General features: G+C 38.9%; 1 protein-coding gene across 3 annotated transcripts in view; it reads left to right on the plus strand.

Moving 5' to 3' along the window:
* nrxn1a (neurexin 1a) overlaps positions 1-25,274 on the plus strand; it is a 1,567,205-nt gene that overhangs the window by 157,131 nt on the left and 1,384,800 nt on the right. For 2 of the 3 annotated variants that reach the window (XM_048601292.1, XM_048601293.1), the window contains exon 3: positions 2,049-2,078. In XM_048601292.1, the coding sequence (XP_048457249.1) occupies positions 2,049-2,078 (30 nt within the window). Of the gene's footprint in view, positions 1-2,048; positions 2,079-2,906; positions 2,919-25,274 lie in introns of all 3 variants that reach the window. The other variant, XM_048601291.1, reaches the window with a different exon arrangement.

Raw genomic sequence — 25,274 nt, forward strand, 5'->3', positions numbered from 1 at the left:
TGATTAAAACTAGTTGCACCATTTTTTTCCCATTTTTTAAAAATCAGCCCCATTACTGATCTAATCTAATTTTTGAAGTTGCTTACTTAATGAGGATTGAAATTATAATATTAACTCTGAGCCAGAAGATGACGTTTTAATAAGTGTGAAAATGAATGGTATTTGCATTCATATGAATCCAAATGCTATTCCTATGAAAAACACTAAACACCTCTAGGAATGAGAAATAAGACTTTCAACTTGTCTCAGTGCATCAGTTGCATCCTGATATGTAAACTACAAATGAATCTGAATAATATGCATTCCTATTAATGGTTTGAATACACAGACAGTAATGCAGTTCATGAAACAATATTCCAAAATGGACCAAAACTATTTACTTTCTAACACTTAAAATATACGTTGACACTTTTGGAGATCTTGTTTAAGTCATCAATTACCATATCCATTGATTGAATGAATGTGCCTTGCTTAATATCACTACATTGGTATTCAAAATACATCTTTGGAAATCATTAAGTCACAATCCTTTTTTTTAATATGCAATTTTCTCATGAAATATTGGAATAGAAAAACCACACTTGAAAGCAACAAAATATGAAACACCCTTAGATTAATTATTTCTGTTAGTCTGCACAAGAATCATGAGCAGTCATAGACAAGGTAGCAGACTGAATTACATCGGCTCCTGCATTTTTTGGGAACTAGCTGTTTTAGGGTTTATAGACTTCCAAACTGGTGAGAATTAATTTGGGAGCTGTAAAATAGGTTTTGTAATTGAAAATTTCAACACAGAAACATATCCTTTAAGTTATGAAGAACAATATAGGATAGCTAAACAAGTTTTTGTTTTATCACCAATATTCAGTCAGTTGTATTTCTTTGCTACACTGGACGGTTCCATCATGCTAATGAATTTCAACACAGTAATTACGTTTCCTTAGCTGTACATCGAACAGTGGGTTTCCTGAAATGGCAACTGCAAAATCTGATATAAAATGTACTTTGAGCCATAACTATTTGAAAGTAAAATTTAAGAAAAAAAATCAGAAAACATTTTACTCAATTTTCAACAATTTCATTTTGAAACTTGATTTCTATATGTTCATGTCAAATATTTAAATCACAATTTGTGTGTACATTTTAACATTAATTACTGGAATGCAAAATTGGCAATTGCAAACCTGTAGCTGTCCATTTTCTTTGCCATTGATTTCAAACAAAGGAATCATTGTTTGGTGTATGTACACTCAGCTGATCTGCTTCTACCTATCTTCTCGCCTGAGCTGTCAATGTTTTTTATCCACATTTTGACTTAAAAACAGTGATATTAATAATGTTATAAAACAACACAAAGCAATTCTCATTATTTTACCCATATTAGTATGAATTTACTTTTCATGCGAGGCTCGATGAGAACATTTTGAATTCACTTCTTCGAAAATCAATTTGCAAACCATACATCTTTGGAGGTACTATTTTAATTGAATATAACTCTCACTTATGGCCCAGTTTCAAGATGCATTTGATGTAAAACTATCCAAAGCAACACTTAAGGCTCTTAAGAATGTTCAAGCAGAAAGGAGCACAATTTGGAATCCAGTACTGCGAACAGTGTTTATAATATCTCTACTCAGTGCTTCTTTTTCATATTTTTAGCATAAATCATGATTAAAATGTTCTTGAAATTACGTGTTTCTGAAAGCAGACTAACAGCTTGTGAAACAATGTTTTTGGCACAATATGTAGGGTAGAAGGATGTTCCTGTTACAAAAGTTCCTTTGGAAGCCTTTGTTCTCTTTTAATGTGGATATGTGTATGTGGAAAATCTCGGAATTGTCCAATGCTATCAGAATCATTTCTTCATTCTTCTGATCTTGTCCCAATGCATTGCAACCGGTGGTTGAAAAATGCTTTTTTAAATTTCCCTGTAATAAAGACATCTAATACAACACAGATGTCTGTCACAAAACATTTTTGTCATTGTGACAATACCTCTTCCCACATGCCCTTGTTCTTTGCTGACTGTGCTCTTGTTTCCCTTCAAGGTCTGGCGCACCTGATGATGGGCGACCAAGGTATGGGTTCCATTCCTTTTTTCCACTGTGCTTCCTTCTCTTCCCCCCCCCCCCCCACCATTAGTAGTTGTCTTTAACCTCTCTCTATAAATAATTCTACAAAAGTTTATACTTCCACTTTGGCTGTATCAAGAGAATCTGTCTTTTTTTTTTCTTTTTGCACTTGAGTCAAGCTTTTTGCTTTGTCTTTGTCTTTGTGCCAGTTAGGAGAAAGTGAGATCAATTGATGTAAAAATGTCAGTGTTAAAAATAATTAAAGCAATGTTAAAAATATTTACTTGAGTGTATAGTTAGTTTGGAGTGCTTGAAGTCATAATGTTCAGAATTATGCTTGCTTCTGTATCAGGTGGTATTGTCACTACTAGTGCCTGCTCTTAGCTTGTAGTGTGATAAATTGTTACACCATATTGCAACATGTGTGTAGCAGTGTGCTTCACCCATTAACAGAGATGCATGGCTGATTGAAAGTATGTTCGATGCACCTAACCAGGCTGTTGGAATGCTGGAGGAATGGTTTTGCAAGCAATTCAACCACTTAATTTCACTCTTAATTACTTTCAATGTTTTTATTTATGTTGAGTGAGTTAAATCATGGTTCTACAGGTGTTTTGAATACATAAATCTCCCAACAGAAAATTACCTTCATAACATGGAATTCATGCTTCCATTTTAACATAATATGTTCATGCTACACCTGTATGCTTACATATTAAATATATTTTGTTGCGATGATTAGTTGCATTTGCATATAATCATGAAACTTAAAATGTTTCTCTTTTTTTTATTCAATAATGCTTACTTCATGGAACCATTCCATCAATTCCATAGGTAAAATAAAAGGTACTAAATGTTTTGCTTTCTTTGGAACAATTAAAAAGTATAATTTTAATGGCCATTTAAATCATTCGTAAAAATGGTATTTTGTTTGTTGCCTAAACGTTAAATATGTGGTTATGATGTTCTAATGCATTACAAGATCCCAAAGGTAAGGCTATTGATATTTATGTATTTGCCTGTTTGTATTAATCATAACATTCTTATCTGCTTGTCGGATACAACAGTTTAGGAAACTAAAAGATGATTCTCCCTCTATGTTGGAAGATTGACATGTTTGTAACTTTATTTTTTATAATATTTAATTATCTCAACAAAACATTCTATTTTTAATTACTGACACATTGCAACAGACAGAACACCATCCCTTTTGAAATTCAGCACAATTTAACTGCAGATGTCATTGTTTTATTTTGAACCGTATGTTTCTAAATTATATTTAATGAGCATTGGAATAATTGATTTTAGCGTTTTTGAAGGAACAAAAAGGATGAAGTCCTGAATAAAAACAAAATTGGACAAATGTGTGTGTCATATTAGTTCACTTGAAAAGAAAACATTAAAATATCACTTTCAAGATCAACATTTAAATTAACTTGAAATGGTTTTAATTGAAAATGATTACAGTTGTATTAATTACAGACGATACAAACTCTCCTGGCACTTTTCAGCTTTAGTTAGTGAATAGTTTAGTCATATTTTTACAGAAGTAAATACGAGTTAGCTAATCTTAAGTGTGATTATACTATAAGTTCTACATTTGGCTTCATTGATTTTAGGAAAGAAAATACTTAGCTCTAGCTGGAAGATTTGTGTTGATGACAGGAGAGATAAGTCCCAGTTATGATAGCCCTGTAGTTGAAAACTGCTCATACCTATTGTTAAGGTGCACACATCAATATTCTTTAGCTAGTTTAGAATTGGTGAGTGACTTTACTTAAAAAAACATATACAGTGTTGAGTGCTTTAAGGGAATGGAAGAGCCATGACAGGGAGAACAATTAACAATTTTAAAAAATGTTTAATTTAGGAATGAGATAAATAATTTTGATAGTAATTTGATCTCTGCTTTTGAAATGAATTACCAGCTCACTGTTTACATTTTGATTATTTGGCTGCTCAGAAGATTTTATTCAAGCAGGAATCAGTATTGAGAGGTCTAAAATGGATCATCAGAATCCAGGAAGTAAGCAAGCCTGACCAATTTTAATCTTTGTATCTTAATTTTATAACTCAAATCAATCATTGTCGTCCAACTATTGGAGAATTAATACAGTGTTGAATCATAGAACCCAAAAAATATTCTCTGTTCAGTATTCACAGCTGAGCTAAAGCGATCTTAACAAGGGTAGCAGTGGGATTGCTGCTTTGGTCTCACCATCCCTTACTTAGGGAAGAAAAAAAACTCAGTTACTTTTCTCACCTCAATCAAGATTTCATCATCCCAGGTGGAATTGTGGAGTTTATATACATGTGGATGGATGCTGCGGATGAGATCGTCTTACTGTATTTCAATAACCTGATGGCACTTGTTCTCAAGGTTCACAAGTAAATGATGATAATTTGGGAGAGACGTTGAGGTGCAGTTGGTGCTGTGGAACCTTCTCCCAGTAGAAACTGATGATGTTGGAAGAAGGGAAAAACATTAGTGTTAAAAGAAAAAGTACCAACAGAAGTGATGGATGCTCCTGTCGCTTCAATAGCTGTGTGTTCAATATGAATTCCAGTTTTCTTTATCCAGATTGATGATGTCTTAAGTGATGTCAAACCAAATCATGATTTGTAGATATGATTACATTTCTCACATATGGTCAGTATTGGAAGGGTGAATGAAGGCATTGGCTTTGCTTCATGCTTGCCTGACTTATTCTTTTTTACAAAAAGCCAAATAACTGCGGATGCTGGAAATCAGAGACAAAAACAGAAGTTGCTGGAAAAACCCAACAGGTCTGGCAGCATCTTGGAGAGAAAGCAGAGCTAATGGCTCACATCTGGTGACCCTTCTTCAGAAGAGTCTTTGATTATGAAGAAGAGTCACTTGATCCGAAACATTAACTCTGCTTTCTCTCCACAGATGCTGCCAGATATGCTGAGTTTTTTCAGTAATCCATCTTTATATTCTTTTCAAATGTTGATATTGCTCAATGAGAAAGCTGTCTCCATTTGAATCAGAATTTTTCTGAAGAAGGGTCTAGGCCTGAAACGTCAGCCTTCCTGCTCCTCTGATGCTACTTGGCCTGCTGTGTTCATCCAGCTCTACACCTTGTTATCTCAGATTCTCCAGCATCTGTAGTTCCTACTATCTCTCTCCATTTGAATCAGTGCAGGATCCCACTTTCAGCCTCCAAGATTGGCTTTCAGAATGTCTTTGTATATAAGTTTAGCATATCCTATGATGCAGGTTCCCAAGTTTAGCTGGCTGTAGAATACTACTTTTGGTTTATGGGAGTCTTCCATGTGAAGATTTTCATCAAAGTTGAATTCTGATGAGCGTGCTTCACAGTACTAGGTATGTCCTGCCAATTGATTTTGCAACTGGATCTCAAGCAGCAAAAATATATTGTGACACAAGGAAGTTCTCATGTCTCATCGCCATAGAGAAGTGATGTGAGAACGACTCCACAGTAGATTTAACATCTTTGTTTCTCTGAAGCCTAAAGGCGACATTGATGAATGCTGAGCTTATTGTTAGAGGGAATACTCCAAAGATTTAAGAAGGGGAGATTGGTACAAGATCTTTCTTCTACCAACTTATTGTATGGCTGAAGTGTTCTGAAGCTTAGGAAAAGTAATCAACAGGAGTTTCCAGAAGTAATGCTACAGAGAAAAACTTTTAAATGGCTATTGGAATGAAATAAAAACTGTGATACAGTAAGTTATTTTCTCACTTTAAATTTAAAACTCAACTTTAATTGTTCACATACAAAAGGTAAATTTTAATTAGCAAAGTTTAAATGAATTAGTGAGTAAAGCAAATAAAATTATATGGTAACGAAAAGGTCTTCTGTGTAGACGGGTTCCATTTTATTCAGGGATGGCTACGGGACCAGGATCAACAGGAAGAGGGCAAGAAAGAGGAAATGTGATGGGGGGAGGGGTTTAGTGGGGGAGGGTGGGGAGCAGAGGGAGGAATACATTGCAGAGGTGGAGATGGAAGGGTTAGTGGTGGTAGGGGATCTCTAACGGGTTGCTATTCAACCAAGAGGCCATTTAAGGGCTTCGGTTGGTCAAGGGATGAGCAGACTGCCTGATGCTAGCCCTTTGGTGTGTGTGGGTGAGCTGTGTTCAGAAGGTGATGAGTACTACATTATTGTCATTGTACACAACTTTACACGATCCCCACCCCCTCATTTCCCTACCTATCAATCCATTCCTGAGTGGAGAATAAAATTGCAGCCTGTAGGTCGAGGATCTAATGAATTGTCAAATTATCTTTTACATTAAATTTGACCGTCCTGACACATCGATAATATCAGGTATAATTTGATCAATAATTAGTTGCATGGGGAATGGCACATGGTTTACTCAAACCTTTGTGAGGAATATTTTAAATATTGTATATTATTTCCGGGTGAGCAGTGAGAATATATGAAAAATACATTAATGCAGTAAAATTTGGCAACAGTAATGGCACAAAGTGAGTAATAGTGAGTCAGCAGCCTATTTGACATTGTGCCCAGTTTAGTTTTTAATTAACATAAATTAAAGAGAAAATCGCATATGGTATAAGATAGGCTGCTGCTTTGACAAATCTCGCCCCCTAATGTTGTATCTTCAATTGTAGAAAACAATATTCCAATTTTCTTTCAGTGCAGAACACGAGTTTTTGTGGTAGCTATGTTTGCATTGAGTCATTAAATTAGATCATGGCTGAACTTGTAGTCCCTAACTCCACTTTGCTACCTTTTAACCTGATTCCCTGATTATTGAAAAGTCTGCCGTGAATATGCTTAATGACCCAACCTCTATATCCTGTGATAAAGTATTCCATTGATTCACTGTTGACTTGGAGGAGAAATTCTTCCACATCCCTGACATATGGGTAACCGCTTATCCTGAGGCTGTGCCATCTGGTCATCGACTTTGCACAAGGGACAACAAACTCTTCCATCTACCCTGTCAAGATCTCTAAGAATCTTGTATATTTCAAGAAGGTTGCCTCTCATTGTTCATTGGTTGACTGTTTGGTGTAGAAATCTAGTTTAGTAGGTCACTGACATCTGTCAGTTCAGAGTCTTCACTTCTGGAGAGGGAAGACATGATGTTCACTGGTACACTTTCATGGTAAGGTGGGCACTGCAAGGGCAGCAGTGCATTGCCACCCTGAAAATTGGTATTTTGGTTTAAATTTGATAAGTTTCATTTCACATGTTATGTTGTTACCATAGTACAGTTGAGGCATGGTTGACATTCAATTTGTTTGGTGATTTTAAACTGAGGAAAGATTCATTGCAGTGCTATTTCTAGTGGGAAATGGACAGATGATTTTCACAGTCACAAACTTCCAGTGCTTCTTTGTTCAAATCTCTACACCACCACGTTGAACAACGCTTGGAGGAAGTACTGAGGGTAGTAAAGGCACAAGATAGACTCTGGTTGGGGGATTTCTATGTCTAACACCAAGAGTGGTTTGTCAGCAGCATTATTGATCAAGTTGGTCGGGTTAGAAAGGACAGAGCTGTTAAACTGGGTCTGCAGCATGTGGTGGTGGAACAAATATGATGGAAAAACAAACTTGATCTCATTCTCACCAATCTGCTGATGGCATCTGTCCATGACAATACCAATAATAGTGACCACTGCATAGTCCTTCTGGGGATACCTTTACACTGAGAATACCTTACACTGTGTTATGTGGCATGGTCATCATTCTAAATAGGACAGACTTCAAACAGATCTAGAAACTCAAGACTGGCCATCCATTAGGCATACTCCAACACAATCTGCAACCTTTTGGCCCCGCATACCCCCCACTCAACCATTAACATCAAGCCAGGAAATCAACCCTGGTTCAATGGAGAGTGCAGAAGAGCATGCCAGGAGCAGCATATATAAAAATGAGGTGTCAACCTGACAAAGCTACCAAACAGAACTACTTGCATGCCAAACAGCAAAAGCAGCAAGTGATAGGCAGAATTAAACAATACAACAACCAATGGATCAGGTTGAAGTTCCACAGTCCTGTCAGATCCAGTCGTGCATGGTGGTGGATAATTAAACAACTCACTGGAAAAAGAGGCTTCACGAATATCCCCATCTTCCATAATGGGAGAGGCCAGTACATCAGTGAGTATAAAAAAAGGCTGAAGCATTTGCAATAATTTTCAGCAAGAAATGGTGAGTTAATGATCCATTTCAGCCTCCTCCAGAGCTCCCCAGCATCATAGATATCAGTGATCAGCCAATTTGATTCACTCCACATGATGTCAAGAAACAATTGGAGGCACTAGATACTGCAAAAGCTTTGGGCCCTGCGAACATTCTGGCAATAGTACTGAAGAGTTGTGCTCCAGAATTTGCCACTGTCCTTGTCAAGCTGTGCTGGTACAGTTACAATGCCGGTGTCTACCTGACAATGTGGAAAGTTGCCTAGGTATGTCCTGTATACAAAAGAAAATAAGATAAACCCAACCCAGCCAATTACCTGCACATCAGTCTACTCTTGATTATCGTTAAAGTAATGGAAGGTGTCTTGTTTTTCCTATTCATTTGTGGGATATGGGCGTCGCTGGCTGGCCAGCATTTCTTGCCCATCCCTAGTGCCATCAAGCAATAATCTGCTCACTGACATCCAGTCTGTGTTCTACCTGGGCCACTCAGCACCTGACTTTTTTACAGACTTGGTTCAAACACAGACAAAAGAGCTGTATTCTAGAGGTGAAGTGAGAGCGACAGTCCTTGACATCAAGGATACATTTGACTGAACGTGGTATCAAGGAGTCCAAGCAAATCTGGAGTCAATACCAAATGCAAAAAAAAAACTCTCTGCTGCCCTGCAATCATACCTGGCACAAATGGAGATGGTTGTGATTGTTGGTCAGTTATCTCAGCTCCACAACATCTCTGCAGGAGTTCCTCAGAATAATGTCTTTGGCCCAACCATCATCAGCTGCTTCATCAATGACCTTCCCTCCAATATGACCTCAGAATTGGGTATGTTGACTAGTGGTTGCACAATGTTCAGCACCATTTGCAACTCCTCAGATACAGAAGCAGTCCATCTTCAAACACAAGATTTGGACAATATCCAGGCTTGGGCTGAAAAGTGGCAAGTATTATTTGTGCCACAGAAATGCCAGGCAATGACCTTCTCTGTTAAGTGACATACAATGGTGTTGCCATCACTGAATCCACCATGGTCAACATTCTGGAGGTTACCATTGGCTAGAAACAAAACTGGGCTCATCACATGATTATAGTCGCTCAAGATCAAGGCAGAGGCAAGAACATGCGGTGAGTAACTCACCTCCTGTCTCTCCAAAGTCTGTCCACCATCTACAAGGCACAAGTCAGGAGCATAATGAAATACTTTCCACTTGCCTGGGTATGTGCAGCTGCAACAACATTAAAGAAGCTTAATATTCTCCAGGACAAAGCAACCTACTTAATTGGCACCGCATCTACATTCCATCATTTCACCATTGCGTACTATCTACAAGAAGCACTGCAGAATTCATCAAAGATCCTTGGACAGCACCTTCCAAACCCACAAGTACTTCCATCCAGAAGGACAAGGGCAGCAGATATATGGGAAAACCACGACCTGCAAATTCTCCTCCAAGCCACTCACCATCCTGATTTGAAAGATAATATCATTCCTTCACTGTTGCTGGGTCAAAATCCTCAAATTACCTCCTTGACGAACATTGTGTATCTACCTACAACACATGACTCTGGTTCAAAAAGGAAGCTCAACACCACCTTCTCAAGGGCAACTACAGATGGGCAATAAATGCAGGTGACACCCATGTCCCATGAGTCAATAAAAAAAGTAATGTTTTGTAATTCCAATGGATTCTTTTCTCAGAAGGATATGTCCTCTTCTAAAATGTCTTCAATTGGTATATCTTGTAATCATTTTTTACAGCCAATATATAGAAATTGTAGAAGAAAGGTTTAGGCTGACCTCTGGTTTTTCATTTCTCTTAATCTGATTGTATCTGGCACATTTGGACAGGAAATGCACTCGGGTAAGAGATGATGGCTATGACCTCTTCATCAATGTATCATGTGTCTCAGGAAGATGTGACTTTGTTGTTCTTGCTAAAATGCTGCTGCCATCTGAAGGTACTGTAATAATGCCCAATCATCATTTTATATTCACAGATTTCTATCAGAGAGTTGGCTTTTTTTTAGTTGCTTTGAAGTTGTAATATGTATTATTTCTCAGTGAATAATTAGTTGTCAGTTGCAGGAAACCTTAACAGGAATATTAGGCAAGGTGGTAAAATAGCAGCATTAATTCAGCTGGAAAGGAATGCATAAATATAGTTTGCAATAGTTCATTTAAACTTGAACCAATCAGATGTTTTTTTCTGATTGAATAGCATCAGCTTGTTAGATTTACATTTTCATGTTCTATGTGTATATACAGTTTTAATTAGCTAATTAATGATTTTATTAAATTTAACAGTGCATGAGTTGAGAAATTTAAGAAACTTAATTTTACTGTCAGCACAATTTTTGAGGATTGAAAATTCTAAACAGGTCATTTGAATTATTTCTTGAATTTTAATACTGAAATAATTGTCAACTTTGTTTGAAATGTGTCTTAAAAATAACAGTGGTTTTAGTTTAAATTAGAAGTAAAATGAACATATTTTGACTAAAATATTGTTTCAGTTTGAAGGACTTTTTTGATGATAACAACTTTATAAAGGCAGATTAATTTATTTGTTTTCAGAAATGGTGGTGGAATTTGTTCTAATTGCAATGTTAACAATAATGTCATGGATGCAGAAGCTAGAGAAGATCTCTCAGACACCATCTAGGAGAAAGATACTTCCTTGAACAAGTTCAAGGGGCTGGATTTTTGTTCTTTGGTCCTAATCCCTCCTTTGGAATGAAGTAGAAGTCTTTAATCTGGATGTGCTGGAAGTCAGATTTGAAGGGGGGATTTCAAGTCAATTAAGAACTACCTCCCTGGAGGTCGATCGAATCAAGGCTAAGATCACCATTTAGAGTGCTTGAGGCTCTGACAGTCAACACTCAGATAGGAAGGGTGAGCATTGCCAATGTAAGCAGCAAAGTAAATGGATGTCTCTAAAATGTGAAGTTGTTTTTCATAGGAGATATAAAAAATAACATCTGCCACAGCTGCTGGGCAGCATTGAAGGATAACTGATTTTCTGTTGTTTTTGCATTGGGCACTGCTGGTTGCTAGGTCTGATGCCATGAGGCCTCCCCCCACCTCTATCTTCAGCCAGGGAGGGTCTGTTTGCTATCTAGAAATTCCAGATAATACGTGAGATGTGCCTCGGTGGGACAGTTGTTTTCATTGGCTACTTGCCATTGATTGGCAGAAGAGAGAATGCAAAAGCAAAATAGCATTGTACTAGCAACATGAGAAAAAAGATGATTGCAGTATGTTTTGTTTTTTGTTTTCTACATGACATTTATAGCTAATGGTTTGCTCTCATTGCTAGTTCTCTAAGGAACAGCCTGTATCTTTTGCTTCAAGTCAGTCAGTCAGTCTGGTGTTAATGTAGCATAAACATCTCTTCAATCTACACAATATCTGTTTTAAAGGGATAACCTAAGATAAAATATAATCATGAATTCAATTTTAAAAATCAAAACATGTTTAGAATTTTGATCTTGTAAACATATACCCAGAACTGTCAAATGAGTTTCTTTTGAGACTATACTATGAGTATAGTGCTGGATTAGACATCAGAGTGGGCAACCATGAAAATGCTATTGAGGCTGCCAAATGCAGATGCAGACAGGAAGGAAGGACTGCCTTGCGCATCTGGCTCTGTGTCCAACATTTAAACTTGATAAATAGAAAATAAATGATCCTGCTAGCCCTCATCCCTCATCCCTCTCACCATCCCCATGTACTTCCATGGCAAACTCATACCAATATCAAGCCCTCTACCCACACTTACTGACACCACACTGTGTCCTTCTACTTACCCATTGTCCTCTATAATGTTCAAGGCACCTTCCTGCTCACACCTGCCAACCACTAATAGCCACCCAACACCCTTTTTGTTCACATGTACCATGCCAATTCACCCTGTCTACCATGAACAAGATCTCCAGATCCATGCAAAAATGAGATAAAGTTACACAGAGTAAAGTTGTAAGTGTAAATGGCAGACTTCTCTACAGTGACAAAATCAGTCTCGATCATTCAAAAAAGTTACTTCATTTATATTCTTTCAGTAATGTCCAAAACTATGAGTAGCTGTCAGTAGAACTGTGGAATACAAGGCACCCCACTATGGTATTGACAAAATGTGAAATCTGTCACGCAGCAGAAACCCAGTGATGGAACCTCGCAAACCTATGTCAGCACTGAGTGAAATGCAAGCAATCATTTTTCCAACAGTCCAGACAAGTGTTTCAAAGATATGAAGTGCCAAACATTTTGATAGTTTCCATTGATGGTCTCCTGAGGTACCTCCCTTTCATACTTTTGACATGTCTCTTTGATGCATCCTTCTGACAGCTTTGGCAGTTGATTTGTGCATGTTAATAAGTCCAGTGAGCTTCTGTTCATGCACAGTCATAAAACCAGCTGAACTCTCCCAATAGGAATCTCATTTCTCCAAAAAACACCTTATTTTAATCAAAGTGGTACCTAGCATCCCTTTCCCCTGACTCTGAACAGGTCTACTGTGCAAATTTAACACTAAAGAGATGCTAAAACCAAATTTGCCTGAAGGTAGCTTGCGATATAAGTAGCCTGTTGCATCTTCAAACTATGCGTGTGTAAAACTCTGTCCACCTTTCCAAAAATGAGAACTGTTGTGTGCCATTTAACGTTTCTGAACACTTTCAGCATTGTTGCCGTATCAAAGAGCTTAATTAATACAGATGAAAATCTGGGCCTTAATCTCTCTTTAGTTTTCATTAAATATTTAATATGATTATTCCATCCAGCTTATATAATGTTATTTTATTACTGATGCCCAAAATTACTTCTTTGCTCTAGATGGGAGTCATGTGTATATATATACTAATTTCAGTCTAAAATGCATTTTGTAATGGGAATCCAAATTTATCTGAATTTTTCTCATTGTTTCAAGATTTCCCTGTGCAGTTCATTCATCTCAGTAGTCCATAGTAAATTGGATCAATTGCATTTTTCAAGAATCAAAATCTCATATATGTTGACCACTTTTTAAGTAGATACTAAAAAAATCATTTATATCTATGAACACTGGACATATGAAATCAATGCAGAAATTACTGAGGGACACAACATATCCAGAAAAATCTATCCAGAGAGAAACTAAGGTAACCTTTAGATACTTTGCAATAGAGTTGAAAATGCATGAAATAAGCAACTTTTGGGAAATACAGAGCCAGGAAAAGTGGTACAGTGGAAAAAAAAGGATGGGAAGGTCTCTGATAATGTGGGTGTTAAGTGTAAATAATGTGGCAAAAGGGTGACTGTATTTTATAGTGGGACAAGTAAAGAGGGAAAGGAGAGCATGGATAATCTAGCTAGAAGGAGAAAGCAGTTGTGATCCAATGGGCCGTATTGTCATCTGTCAGATAATTTGTACAGGACCCACTGGCCAACTGGAGAGGAGTAATTACGTTCTTGTGGTGACATGTAGACCAAGAATATGTAATAGTGACTGACCAAAGATGTCTTCTGTGTTTGATTTTGTAAAGGGTGCCTTGCAGAAAGAAGACTTCCCAGTTATCTCCAGATCCACATAATCTGAGCCAGATCTTTTCATCACTGAAATGTCATGCATCTCATTTGCTTCAATAGCAATTGCACGAGAATTGGGAGGAACTGTTTAGGTCTTTTCTGTCCAGCGTTGGCGAAAGTAAATGCCTTGGCTGTAGGTCCAAGTCCTCAAAGTTAGGGAACACTAATTTCATATGGAGATAATAGGAATTCTCACCATGCTTCTAGCTCAGATGATCTGAACTAATTCATCTAAACCTGTTTCTTCCATCACCTCGCAACCTCCCCCCACCTCTTTATTATAATGTCAAAAATCATGTGTTTTTAGTCCAAAGCACTGCTTTTGATACATCTGAAAAAAAAGTAACATGCCTGATGGAACTGAAAATGCAGGAAAATTAACACAAGCTGCACCATCCACACCTGAGATGTCTTACTTTAATAGGGGAAGTACTTATGAGGTGAAATTTGGGGAAAATGGGTTTGAGAAGTTAGGCCCATCTATATGCCTTTTAAATAAGCTGAAAGGGTATTCTATTTGGCAGATGCTCAAAGAAGACTACTTACTTTAGCTTGTTGAAAAATGGTGCTGTAATATTACACTGGTGTGTTTAAGATTTAACATGTTATTCTTCTATCCTACTGCATTTAATGCTCCAGATATTCCTGAAATTGGTCAATAATTCAAAGGAAAATTCAACATGATTTGTAGAATTTTCTGTAAATTCAGTTCCACGTTCATTTTTCATATGAATGAAGGTCCAAATTATTAGAGCAAGACAGCTTGAAAGTAGTTTCTTTGCCTGTCCTTGAGCTTATGCTTCAATGTTTGAAATTGGGTATAATTCTCTGAAAGCTGTATTTTGATGTCTTGTGGGTAGATGTTGCACCTATATTCAATCTACATTGCATTATGCTAGTTTTCCCTTGGATTTCAGTTCCTGTGGAGCATTGTTCAGCATGTTTTGATTTGATTATCTTGTTATTTTCAGCACAAGTTTCAATTGTGCTAGAATTGGTTTATCCAATTGGCCTTGCATCAGTTCCTCATGTTCATCTGCCAGAAGGTCTATACATCTATCATGCTAGATTTCTGGTAAATTTCTATCATGTTTTTGATAAGGAAGCATTGGGGCTTGAAATGACAGCTGCTGCAAGACGTTACCTTGAGACTGGGTGTGGAAATGTGCAATTCCAAATGTTTCAATGCCCATCTGTTGGAATGCAGAAAAGCAAGCAAATGTTGTTGAACCACCATTCTGACAAGTTATTAGTAAGAGCTGATGCTGTGCTTAGGCAGAATACATCATTGCCAAGGCTTTTTATGAATTGTGCTATTTATCACACTACCCAAGGTTAATTCTTCATGCCTGCTACTTACCTAACAAAGTCTCAAACCAGGGTTAGTCAGTTGTACAGTGACTTCCTAACAGCTATTCTCCTGTAAGGTGTTGAATAAGTAATGTGTGGTTTATTTGGGTTCAACTTTGTTTTAACTTTAATTTACTTGGACATTGGAACCAAGAGAATTTTCTGTGGCCTACTGAGTATTCCATTATTGGGACAAGACTTTTCCACCATCAACAGGGTTTTGTTAATGAGTACATTGTGTCTGCTTCCTTAGAACCTGGATCACTTACTTCCCATTATAAATTCTTGCTCCTCCTGTGCAGTTAATTAGTCAGACCAAGTCAATATTTCAATGGATCAAAATTGAATTTTCAAGACTGAGATCAGTAGATTTTATTGTTGGGTCAGTGATCAGTGAAGATCGATTAATTGAGTTGAAGTACAGTTCAACAACCGTGATTCAACTAAAGACATAACAGGGTCAAGGAACTAAATGATGTAGACCTATTCCCATGATACAGGATAATTGCAAAGTTAGGGCTTTTCTGCAATTCCATGATTGATTCTTCGAATCAAGTTTCCACTCCTGTCACAGAATTAAATCGCTCTTATCAAAGACACAGCAATGTTCAACATGACTTTGACAATGGTAAACTTTCCATCCTTGTCCTTCTCAACCTGTCTGCAATCTTTGATACTGTTTCATTGACTGTTCTCTTCTAACATCACTCCATGTGTCGTCGAGCTGAGTGGGACTGCTCTCACCTGGATATACAGTAATCACTCTTCACAGCTGACCTTGAAATGCTTATTGACCATCACTCAGACAAGCTATTTGTACATTCATAATATCATATACTTGTGACCCTGGCTCAGCTCATCTGCTGCTGAAACTGCCAAGCAGGTCAGCTGGAAAGGATGTAGAATGTACTCTTGATGGGAGATTTCAGTGTCCAACACCAAGATTGTCTTGGTACTGAGTTGGCCAATTCCTCAAGGAAATAGCTGCTCAACTGGGTATGAAGAAGGTGATGAGTGAAACAAACAAGGGATAAATGTATTTTACCCTGTCCTCACCAATCCATCTGTAGAAAATGTCTTGTACAGACAGTATTGGGAAGAGAGACCACTGCATTTTTTTTGTGCAGATGAAATGAAATAAATAAGGCTGAAGCATTCTCAACAATCTTTAGCCAGAAGTGCTGAGTGAATGGATCCATCTTCTACAAAATCACAGATGCCAATTTGATTCAGTCCACATGATTACATCAAATGGCCAAAGGTACTGGATACTACAAAAGCTGTGGGTCATGAAAACATTTCAGCAATCGCACTGAGGATGCACGCTCCAGAACTTGTCAGCTCCTAGCTGCTCTAGTAGAACTAGCTGAGTGGGCACCATGGTCAGCATGGACCAGTTTGGGCCAAAGAGCCTGTTTCCATGCTGTATTACCCTATGACTCTATAACTGTATAACTACAACACTGGCATCTACCCGACAATGTGGAAAACTGCCCAGATATGTCTTATACGCAAAAGGCAGGATAAATCCAACCCAGTCAATTAAGCCCATATCAGCCTCCCCTAGATCTTCAGTAAAGTGATGGAAGGTGTCATCAACAGTGCTATCTTGCAACACGGCTTAGCAGTAACCTGCTCAATGATGCTAAGCTTGAGTCTAATTCCTTTCTTCTTTGTACTGTCTTGTTATACAAACTCTGCACGACAAATGGCAGCTGATTTCAGAAGCCAGTCATCCATCCCTGCTTCTCAATCACACTAAAAGCTTTCCCTCTCACATTTCAGCTATTGAAAGTGTCAGCACCATTGTGACATTTCAGATTAAGAAAGAGAACCTACTCAATACAGCACCATTTCAGGGACTGGTGCCAATGGTACTTCAGTTGGTAGACTCGATTAAGGGTCTTCATTTGAAGAACACAAATGTACAGGTTCTAGGCCAGGAGAGAAGTGCTATATATACCTGTTGCTAAAAGAAAAGATCACAAATTACTTTTGCTGTAGAGAAATTGGATTTTACTATCATTGGACAGACCTTCAAATGGCAATATGTTAAGAAATGATTGCCTGATCTTGTGTGCAATAGTTCAGAGACTGGAAGATTTTATTTACAAATTCTATCTAGGCTTTGTACAGAGTCTGGAAACCATTTTGTGCAATGCGCTTGGTCATCTCAATGAAGAAGACAGTGACTGAACGGTAACAATTTCTGCTGACAGCTTCCGCAGGCCTCTCATGTTTTTCATCTTGTTTCTGTGTATCACAGTTTAAAGAGACTACCAAGTGATTTACATGTTTCCTGTATTCTATTCCCTTGTACAACTGTAGGAATGCTGAGGTGTAATTTCAGCTGCATGTCTCTGGCTCTGTGTGAGAGACAACGGTTGTGTTCCCTCAAGATGGAAGCAATATCTTTTCAACACCTGTCCCACTAGTACTGTTGTTACTGCCAAACAGCCAGCTGAGAATGATAGCCTTGACCTTTGCAAGGAGGCTGCCTTCTGCAGCCAGACCGTCAATGCTAAGACTTCCTTGAGGTCACTCAGTATAGCCATCTGAAATGCTCTTGGTGGAGGTTTTGCAGCCTTCTACTTCTCAAGCTGTAGTCACTTGGAAACACTGTAAGATTCCTGTGAGGCTGGCATGGTGACAATGTGGTTAACACTGCTGTCTGTCAGGGCCAGAGACCCAGGTTCGATTCCAGCCTTGGGTGACTGTTTGGAAATTGCACGTTCTCCCCGTGTGTACGTGGGTTTCCTCTGGGTCCTCCAGTTTCCTCCCACAATCCGAAGGTGGACAGGTTAGGTGGATTGGCCATGCTAAATTGCCCATAGTGTCTGGGGATGTGCAGGCTAAATGGATTAGCCATGGTAAATGTGGGGTTTCTGGGGATAGGGTGGAGGGATGGATGTGGATGGGATGGCCTTTGGAGGGTCGTTGCAGACCTGATCGGGCGAATGACCTCTTTCTGCACTGTAGGGATAACTAATAACAAAGGTCATTCTTAATAATTCCTGTTCAGTGATCCTTCATTGAGTTCTTTGATTAACCTCAGATTGCAGTGTCACCACTAGGCAGGACCTGGAAAAAAAGGTAGAACTGTAATCGTGGTGGAGGAGGTTCAGAGCAAGGTGATAGAAAGTGATTGGGATGGTGAGGACATCAATAAGTTGAGTTATTTTGAAATCATTACAATTTATCTGTAGCTGTTGGTTAGAATTAAATGATTTTTATACCAAAAAATGTTTAAAAACAGTGCCATTTAAAGTGTGCTCCAATATACATTAGTATTTTGCATTTTATTGCATAATGATTTTATAAGACTAAGTGCTTGGTTTCCTTTATTCGTTAATATCTGATCCTGTCATAGTCATAAAGTATTGCTGAAAAAAGGAACTTTTTGCTGAAGATTTTCATTAACTTATCTTGCAAAGAATCATAACTATAAATTCCAGTGGAAAGACTCATTTATCTTGCATGAGAAGAGAAAGCTGATTTGTTGGCAACTGGACTCTGTAGTGTTGCCATAGCGAATGAATCCGTTAATTCTGATTGACAGTTAACAGCCAGGCTTTGGTAAATTTTAAATAAGACAGTTTCACTCTGACTGGTCAGGGTTGGCCTGTGAAATGAACCAGCAAATGACTGTACTTATTTTGTTGAGTTAAAACAGGTACAGTACATCTACACTTTTTATCTGCCTTCAAAGAACAATGGCCTGCACCTTCCAGTACACCCAGGTATACTACACTGCGAGCCTGATTGACAATCCTAAATTGGTAGTCAGTCTAATTCCTTGTACACTCAGGATTGTCCAGCAAATGTCATTCATTCGCAATGGCTGTTCACTGTTAAACAGCATTAATGAACATATTCTCAGAATCTACTTGCCAACCATTTAGCGTTCTCCTGTCATGCAGTAGAAATGTTTGTTTTTCTCCTTGAATTTGTATTCTTGTCAAGTGTCCTGATGAGTGCAAGATGAAAAGCCTTGGCAAAATGTATCTTTTGTTAGCAATTCTCAAATTTTGTATCCCTAAACGTAAAATAGTTAACAAGGAAAATGATGATTATTTACACTTTCAGTGTTATAATTAATGTTTCACGTTGAGTTTGAGGTTTTGTGATTTGATTATATATTCCACCACATGCCAGACTTTGGAAGGTAACATTGCAATTTGACCTTTCATATTTGGGTTCTAATAAAAACACATTTATTGTGAGAAATAGCATTGAATTTGTACTGACTGTAATTTTATTTGAGTTTTGTGACTGAGTTTGAAATATCTTGTCACGTATTCAACCAAGTTAGAAATATGTAAAGCCAAATAAATTGTTAACAAAATGAAAAGGTGACATTTCTAAAATAGCTGTATTCAGTCTTTTGAAGATACCTATCCTTTAAATAGATAGGCTCTGTAGATCTGTTCCTTGTCAGTTTTAGGATAGTGATGGGCTGCTTTGGTGACTGAAGCAATGCTCTGGATTAGTTTCTGCCAGAACAGCCAGACTCCAGGGATAAGAGTGTCTAAAAAATATGTCTGAAATTGTTCCACATAAAACGTAATTGCTTGGCTCTAGCTCTTTCTGCATTTGATAAGTTGAGCTGACTGCTTGGTTTCAGTCAGGAGACAAATGTAGCTAACAAGAATAACTGCTGAGAAAGAGATTTGAAAAAAAACAAGGTAAATTCTAGGGAGAGAAAATAAAATTGTCTTCCATTTGAACTGTTAAAACTGTTTAAGTATTATAATTCACAAAATAGTTGCCTAAAACTATATAGATTAAGAATGAAGAAAATTTAGAGTAATTAAAACAGAAATTAATCTGTTTATAAAGATGTGCATTCACCATGGGATCCAATAGGACAGAGTGGGATGATACCTACTGTATATGATACCAAAGAGTGCCAAAAGTAGCACCCACTATGATGTAGAGACAACAAGGTGCAGGGCTGGATGAACACAGCAGGCCAAGCAGCATCATAGGAGCAGAGATGTCTTATGTTCTTTTTGGCACATGAGGTAAGGTTCTTAAACAAGTGATGCTTAAACAGATCTCTTGAATGTCTCTGCAACAATGTCTATCATAAGGCTACAGACCTGCTCGCTGAGCCAGTGGTTTCGATTGCAAATGTTTTGTTACCCTGCTAGGTAACATTATCAGTTCACCTCTGGTGAAGTGATGTTCTGTCCCACTTGTTATTTATATGCCTCGGTTTACTGAGGTGGTTGGTATTACTTTCAGGTTTTGTTTCTCAGTGGTTAGTACACAGGCTCGAATTAAATGTGTTTGATGATGGAGTTCCAGTTGGAATACCATGCCTCCAGGAATTCCCTGGCATATCTCTGTTTGGCTTGTGCTATTATGAATGTGTTGTCTCAGTCAAATTTGTGCCCTCCGTTATCCTTGTGTAGTGAGACAAGTGAGAATTGGTCGTGACTCTTGGTGGCTAGTTGGTGTTCATGTATCCGTATTGTCAATTTTCTTCCAGCATCCACAACCCGAGCTACAAATATTTTCGATAAGTTTAAATGTCTATCATATCAATGTGACCTGTAACTAGTTGCTAACTAGAGCTGAGCAGGCATTTCCTGTCATATCATGGTTCTTAGGTGATTGCTTCCCGGGTAAGTGAATTAAAGATACATTTCTTGTAAGGGATTGGTTTAGAGATTGGTTTAGAGTGCTTAGAGATTAGAAGGAGATTGTTAGGTTTATTACACATCCGCAAGGTTCCTTCAGCAAGTTGTACTCTTTATAAAAAGGAAGACATTTTTTGGAGCCAACCTGACAACAAAGGATACCGAAGTTATCAGTGTAAAACTCATAATATGAAGCCTTCCCTCCAAAATCGGTCAAGGTGTATAACAATTATAAATGTCAGTTGCCATCAGTGGTGTGCTTGGTCACCATCTTTGTCATTTGCCTGTTAAGTTTTATATAATACAGATATTGCAGTATTCTGGTATTGCCAATGCTGTATTTAAGCCATGTTACTTCCTCTATAAAGCTTTTAATGATAGGATTTCTGGCAAGCTGGGCCCAGTTGGGACACTGTGTTAGTCAGCAAAACACTGCGTCTGTCTGTGTGTTTGTCTGTGTTTGTTAAAGTCCCACATTGTCCACAACACAGCCAAAACAAAATAAGGCTGACTATAAGGACGATAGTGCTGAAAAGAGGGTTTCAATATCGGTTAAGTACCACAAAATGCAGCCATTTTATACATTGTATCAACTTATACGTTATGAACTAACTTTTGAACAAGATGAATAACCAATTATTTAAGAATAGCTTTTGCTTTGAAAGAAACGGAAAAAAAAAGGTACCCCTCACCGTGGGTTCTAATTTATAATCTGGATGAAGAATGAAGTCAAATTTTGTCTACATATAGTTTCCACTTTAAGGATTTTAAGGCTTTGTCCCCTCATCCTGTAGGAGTTAAAGAGTTTCTTTGCCTTTTCAGAATATAGTGAATTATTTTGTGTACTTTTGTTTCATGGGGATGACACTGGCAAGTTCAACATTTATTGGCCATTGTCCTTCAATAGATTGACTTTCTAAGCAATTTCAGAGGGGAATCAAGAATGAATCACGTTCGTAATGTTTAGAATTACTAAACCAGACTGGGCAAGGAGGGCAGATTTGCTTCCCTAAAGGACATTTAGTGAACCTGGTGGGTCTTCACACAATCAACAATACCTTCATGGCCACTGTAAAAGAAACAAGCATTCAATTCCCGATATATTAATTGAATTTATATTTTAACTACTGTTGTCCCATGTCAGAGCAAATTACAGTAGATCCTGGAATCGGTACTGAAAATAAAAAATGCTGGAAATCACAGCGGGTCTGGCAGCATCCATGGAGAGAGGGTAAGCTAATGTTTCGAGTCTCAAAGACGTTTCATCAGAGATTCCCCATGCCCCCCGTGCATTAGCCTGGGCTTTGGGATTACTAGTCCACTGATGTCAACACTACATCACCAACTTACCCTGAAGTAAATTAGGTTTAATTCTGAAAACTTTTAGTTTGGCCCCGTGATTCCATTTACATAAATAGATTGACAATTTTACTTTTCGGTTGTAATTATTTCAGTGAAAAATAACATCCATGAACAGAAGATAACCCAGTGTGGAGCTGGAGGAACACAACAGGCCAAACAGCATCAGAGGAGCAGGAAAGTTGACGTTTCGGGTCGAGACTCTTCTTCAGAATCTAAATCTCTCCTGCTCCTCTGATGCTGCCTGGCCTGCTGTGTTCTACCAGCTCCACACTGCGTTATCTCTAACTCCAGCATCTGCAATTCTTGCTATCTCATCCATGAACAGAATGTGTGCAAAGCAGCATCTGTAATTATTGTTTCATTGTTGATCATTAACACAAGAAGAAAAAAAGATTTCAGAGATAGTAGGAACTGCAGATGATGGAGAATCTGAGATAACAAGGTGTAGAGCTGGATGAACTCGGCAGGCCAAGCAGCATCAGAGGAACAGGAAGGCTGACGTTTTGGGCCTAGACCCTTCTTCAGAAATGGGGGAGGGGAAGGGGGTTCTGAAATAAGTAGGGAGAGAGGGGGAGGCAGATAGAAGATGGATAGAGGAGAAGATAGGTGGAGAGGAGACAGACAGGCCAAAGAGGCGGGGATGGAGCCAGTAAAGGTGAGTGTAGGTGGGGAGGTAAGGAGGAGATAGGTCAGTCCAGGGAAGACGGACAGGTCAAGGGGGCGAGATGAGGTTAGTAGGTGGGAGAGGGGGGTGGGGCTTGAGGTGGGAGGAGGGGATAGGTGGGAGGAAGTACAAGTTAGGGAGGCAGGGACGAGCTGGGCTGGGCTTCAAAATCTCCCCTCCCCCTACCGCATCCCAAAACCAGCCCAGCTTGTCCCTGCCTCCCTAACCTGTACTTTCTCCTACCTATCCCCTCCTCCCACCTCAAGCCCCACCCCCATCTCCTACCTACTAACCTCTTCCCGCACACTTGACCTGTCCATCCTCCCTGGACTGACCTATCTCCTCCCTACCTCCCCACCTACACTCACCTTTACTGGCTCCATCCCCGCCTCTTTGACCTGTCTGTCTCCTCTCCACCTATCTTCTCCTCTATCCATCTTCTATTTGCCTCCCCCTCTGCCCCTATTTATTTCAGAACCCCCTTCCCCTCCCCCATTTCTGAAGAAGGGTCTAGGCCCGAAACGTCAGCCTTCCTGCTCCTCTGATGCTGCTTGGCCTGCTGTGTTCATCCAGCTGTACACCTTGTTATCTGAGAAAAAAAGATTGTTGTGAAAGAATGTATGTTGTTCATTACCTTTGAAGAAGTTATTTGCTGTTTGAAGACATATTTTGAGCCAAAAACCCACAGCTTGTGATCGTTATGGTTATAATGGTACTGTTCTGTATTAAATTTGCAGCAAGCAGGAGTTGCAAGCTAGCATCTGGTTAGCATTGAATAGGAGTGCATAGATGCGACTTCCAAGAATTTCTCCTGCACCCAGCTGCTAGTGGCAAAGTTGACTCTCATGCCTGCTACTACTGACTTGGGTCACACTGGTCTATAATTAACGTTTCTACTTTTAAACTTACTCAAATACTGGGCTGAACTAACACACAAGAGTCCCAACTGGGCCCAGGTTGCTAGAAATCCTATCATCAAAGGCCCTATAGAGGAAGTAACATGGCTTAAATACAATATTGGCGATGACAGAATACTGCAATATTTGTATTATATAAAACTTGAGAGGTTTCTTCTCTAATGTTGATATCAATATGAACAATTGTAAACACTTTTTTTTCTCAATAAAAGGATGTTTGTTTGATACTTTATTGGCAGTGCAGAATAAGATATAACAAAACTTGAACTGAATTAGCTTTATTATCACATGCACTGAAATGAGTACAGTGAGAAGTTTATAGTTGCCACATGACAGCACCATCTTAGGTCCAAAGCTACCTAGGTACAGATATTTAAGACCAAATTTTTAGGAAACGAAAGACAATTAGGAAGTAAAGAAGTAAAAAGTTCAGGATATCAGTCTTTCCACCCCAGTCCATCAAGGGAGACCTCCACTGCCTCACTGCTGCCTGTGCCAAATCCCAGGAGTTGCCCCACTTTTAGGCGCCAGTTCTTCACCGCTGGGCCCACTTCGCTGATGCCAGTGAACTCACACTCGCCCCACGACCAACAGTCCCTGGCTCTGCTGCCAGGCCAGGCTGGCACAGAGCCACAAGCCCCCACCTCGAAGAGTCCGCTGCCACCGGTGTCTCCGTCCCCAGTCACTGAAGGAACTTTGCTGCTGCCACCGGCCCTGAATGGAGGGAGAACCACATCCGCCACTCTGCATTTAGCCCGCTCTCACTGCCGCGCCGGCACTGCCAACCAACTCGCCACAGAAATAAAGGGGAAGAAAGACCAAAAGAAAAGACCAAAAATAAAGTGAAAGAAAAGAGCAGAAGCACAAGTAACATAAGGAAGGAAAGCAAATGGGAGTGGATGGGCCCCGGGCAAGAGCCGCCACACAGCCCTGTTACTCTGTTACCATCTTGCAGCCCCTGCTCTTAACGGGAGAAGGAAGAATTAAGTCAATTATTATCCATGTTTGGAGAAATGCATTTGTACATTGAGTACAGCTGGCTTGCTGTAATCATGTAAACTTTACCTCTGCAGCAAGTGCTTGCATTTTGTTTGGGATAGCCATTCAACATGTTACATGCCAGGGCTGAGACTGACTACATTTTTAGAGCTTCAAGAGAATCAACTACTTAACAAGGAAGAGTTAAAATAGCAGTCGGAAATGTTAAGGTGCAGGATGAGTCAGAACAGCTGTTAATTTTCCACAAATTAAAAAAAAACAAAAGAACAGCGAACACTGTAAATCAGAAACAAAAACAGAAATTTGTGGACAAACTCAGCAGGTCAGGCAGCATCTGGGGAGAGAAATCAGAGTTTATGTTTCAGGCCCAGTGACCCTTCCTCAGAACTGATGGTAGCTATGAAAATGTTGGTTTACTGGCAGAAGTTAGGGTGTAGGGAGGGGGTCAGGAGTGAACGATGGGTAGGGATAGAACCCAAACAGAGAGAAGAACAGTTGGACAGACAAAGGAGTAGATAATGATCTGGCTAG

Source organism: Rhincodon typus, chromosome 9, assembly GCF_021869965.1.
Source record: "Rhincodon typus isolate 14 chromosome 9, sRhiTyp1.1, whole genome shotgun sequence".
Lineage (NCBI taxonomy): Eukaryota > Metazoa > Chordata > Chondrichthyes > Orectolobiformes > Rhincodontidae > Rhincodon > Rhincodon typus.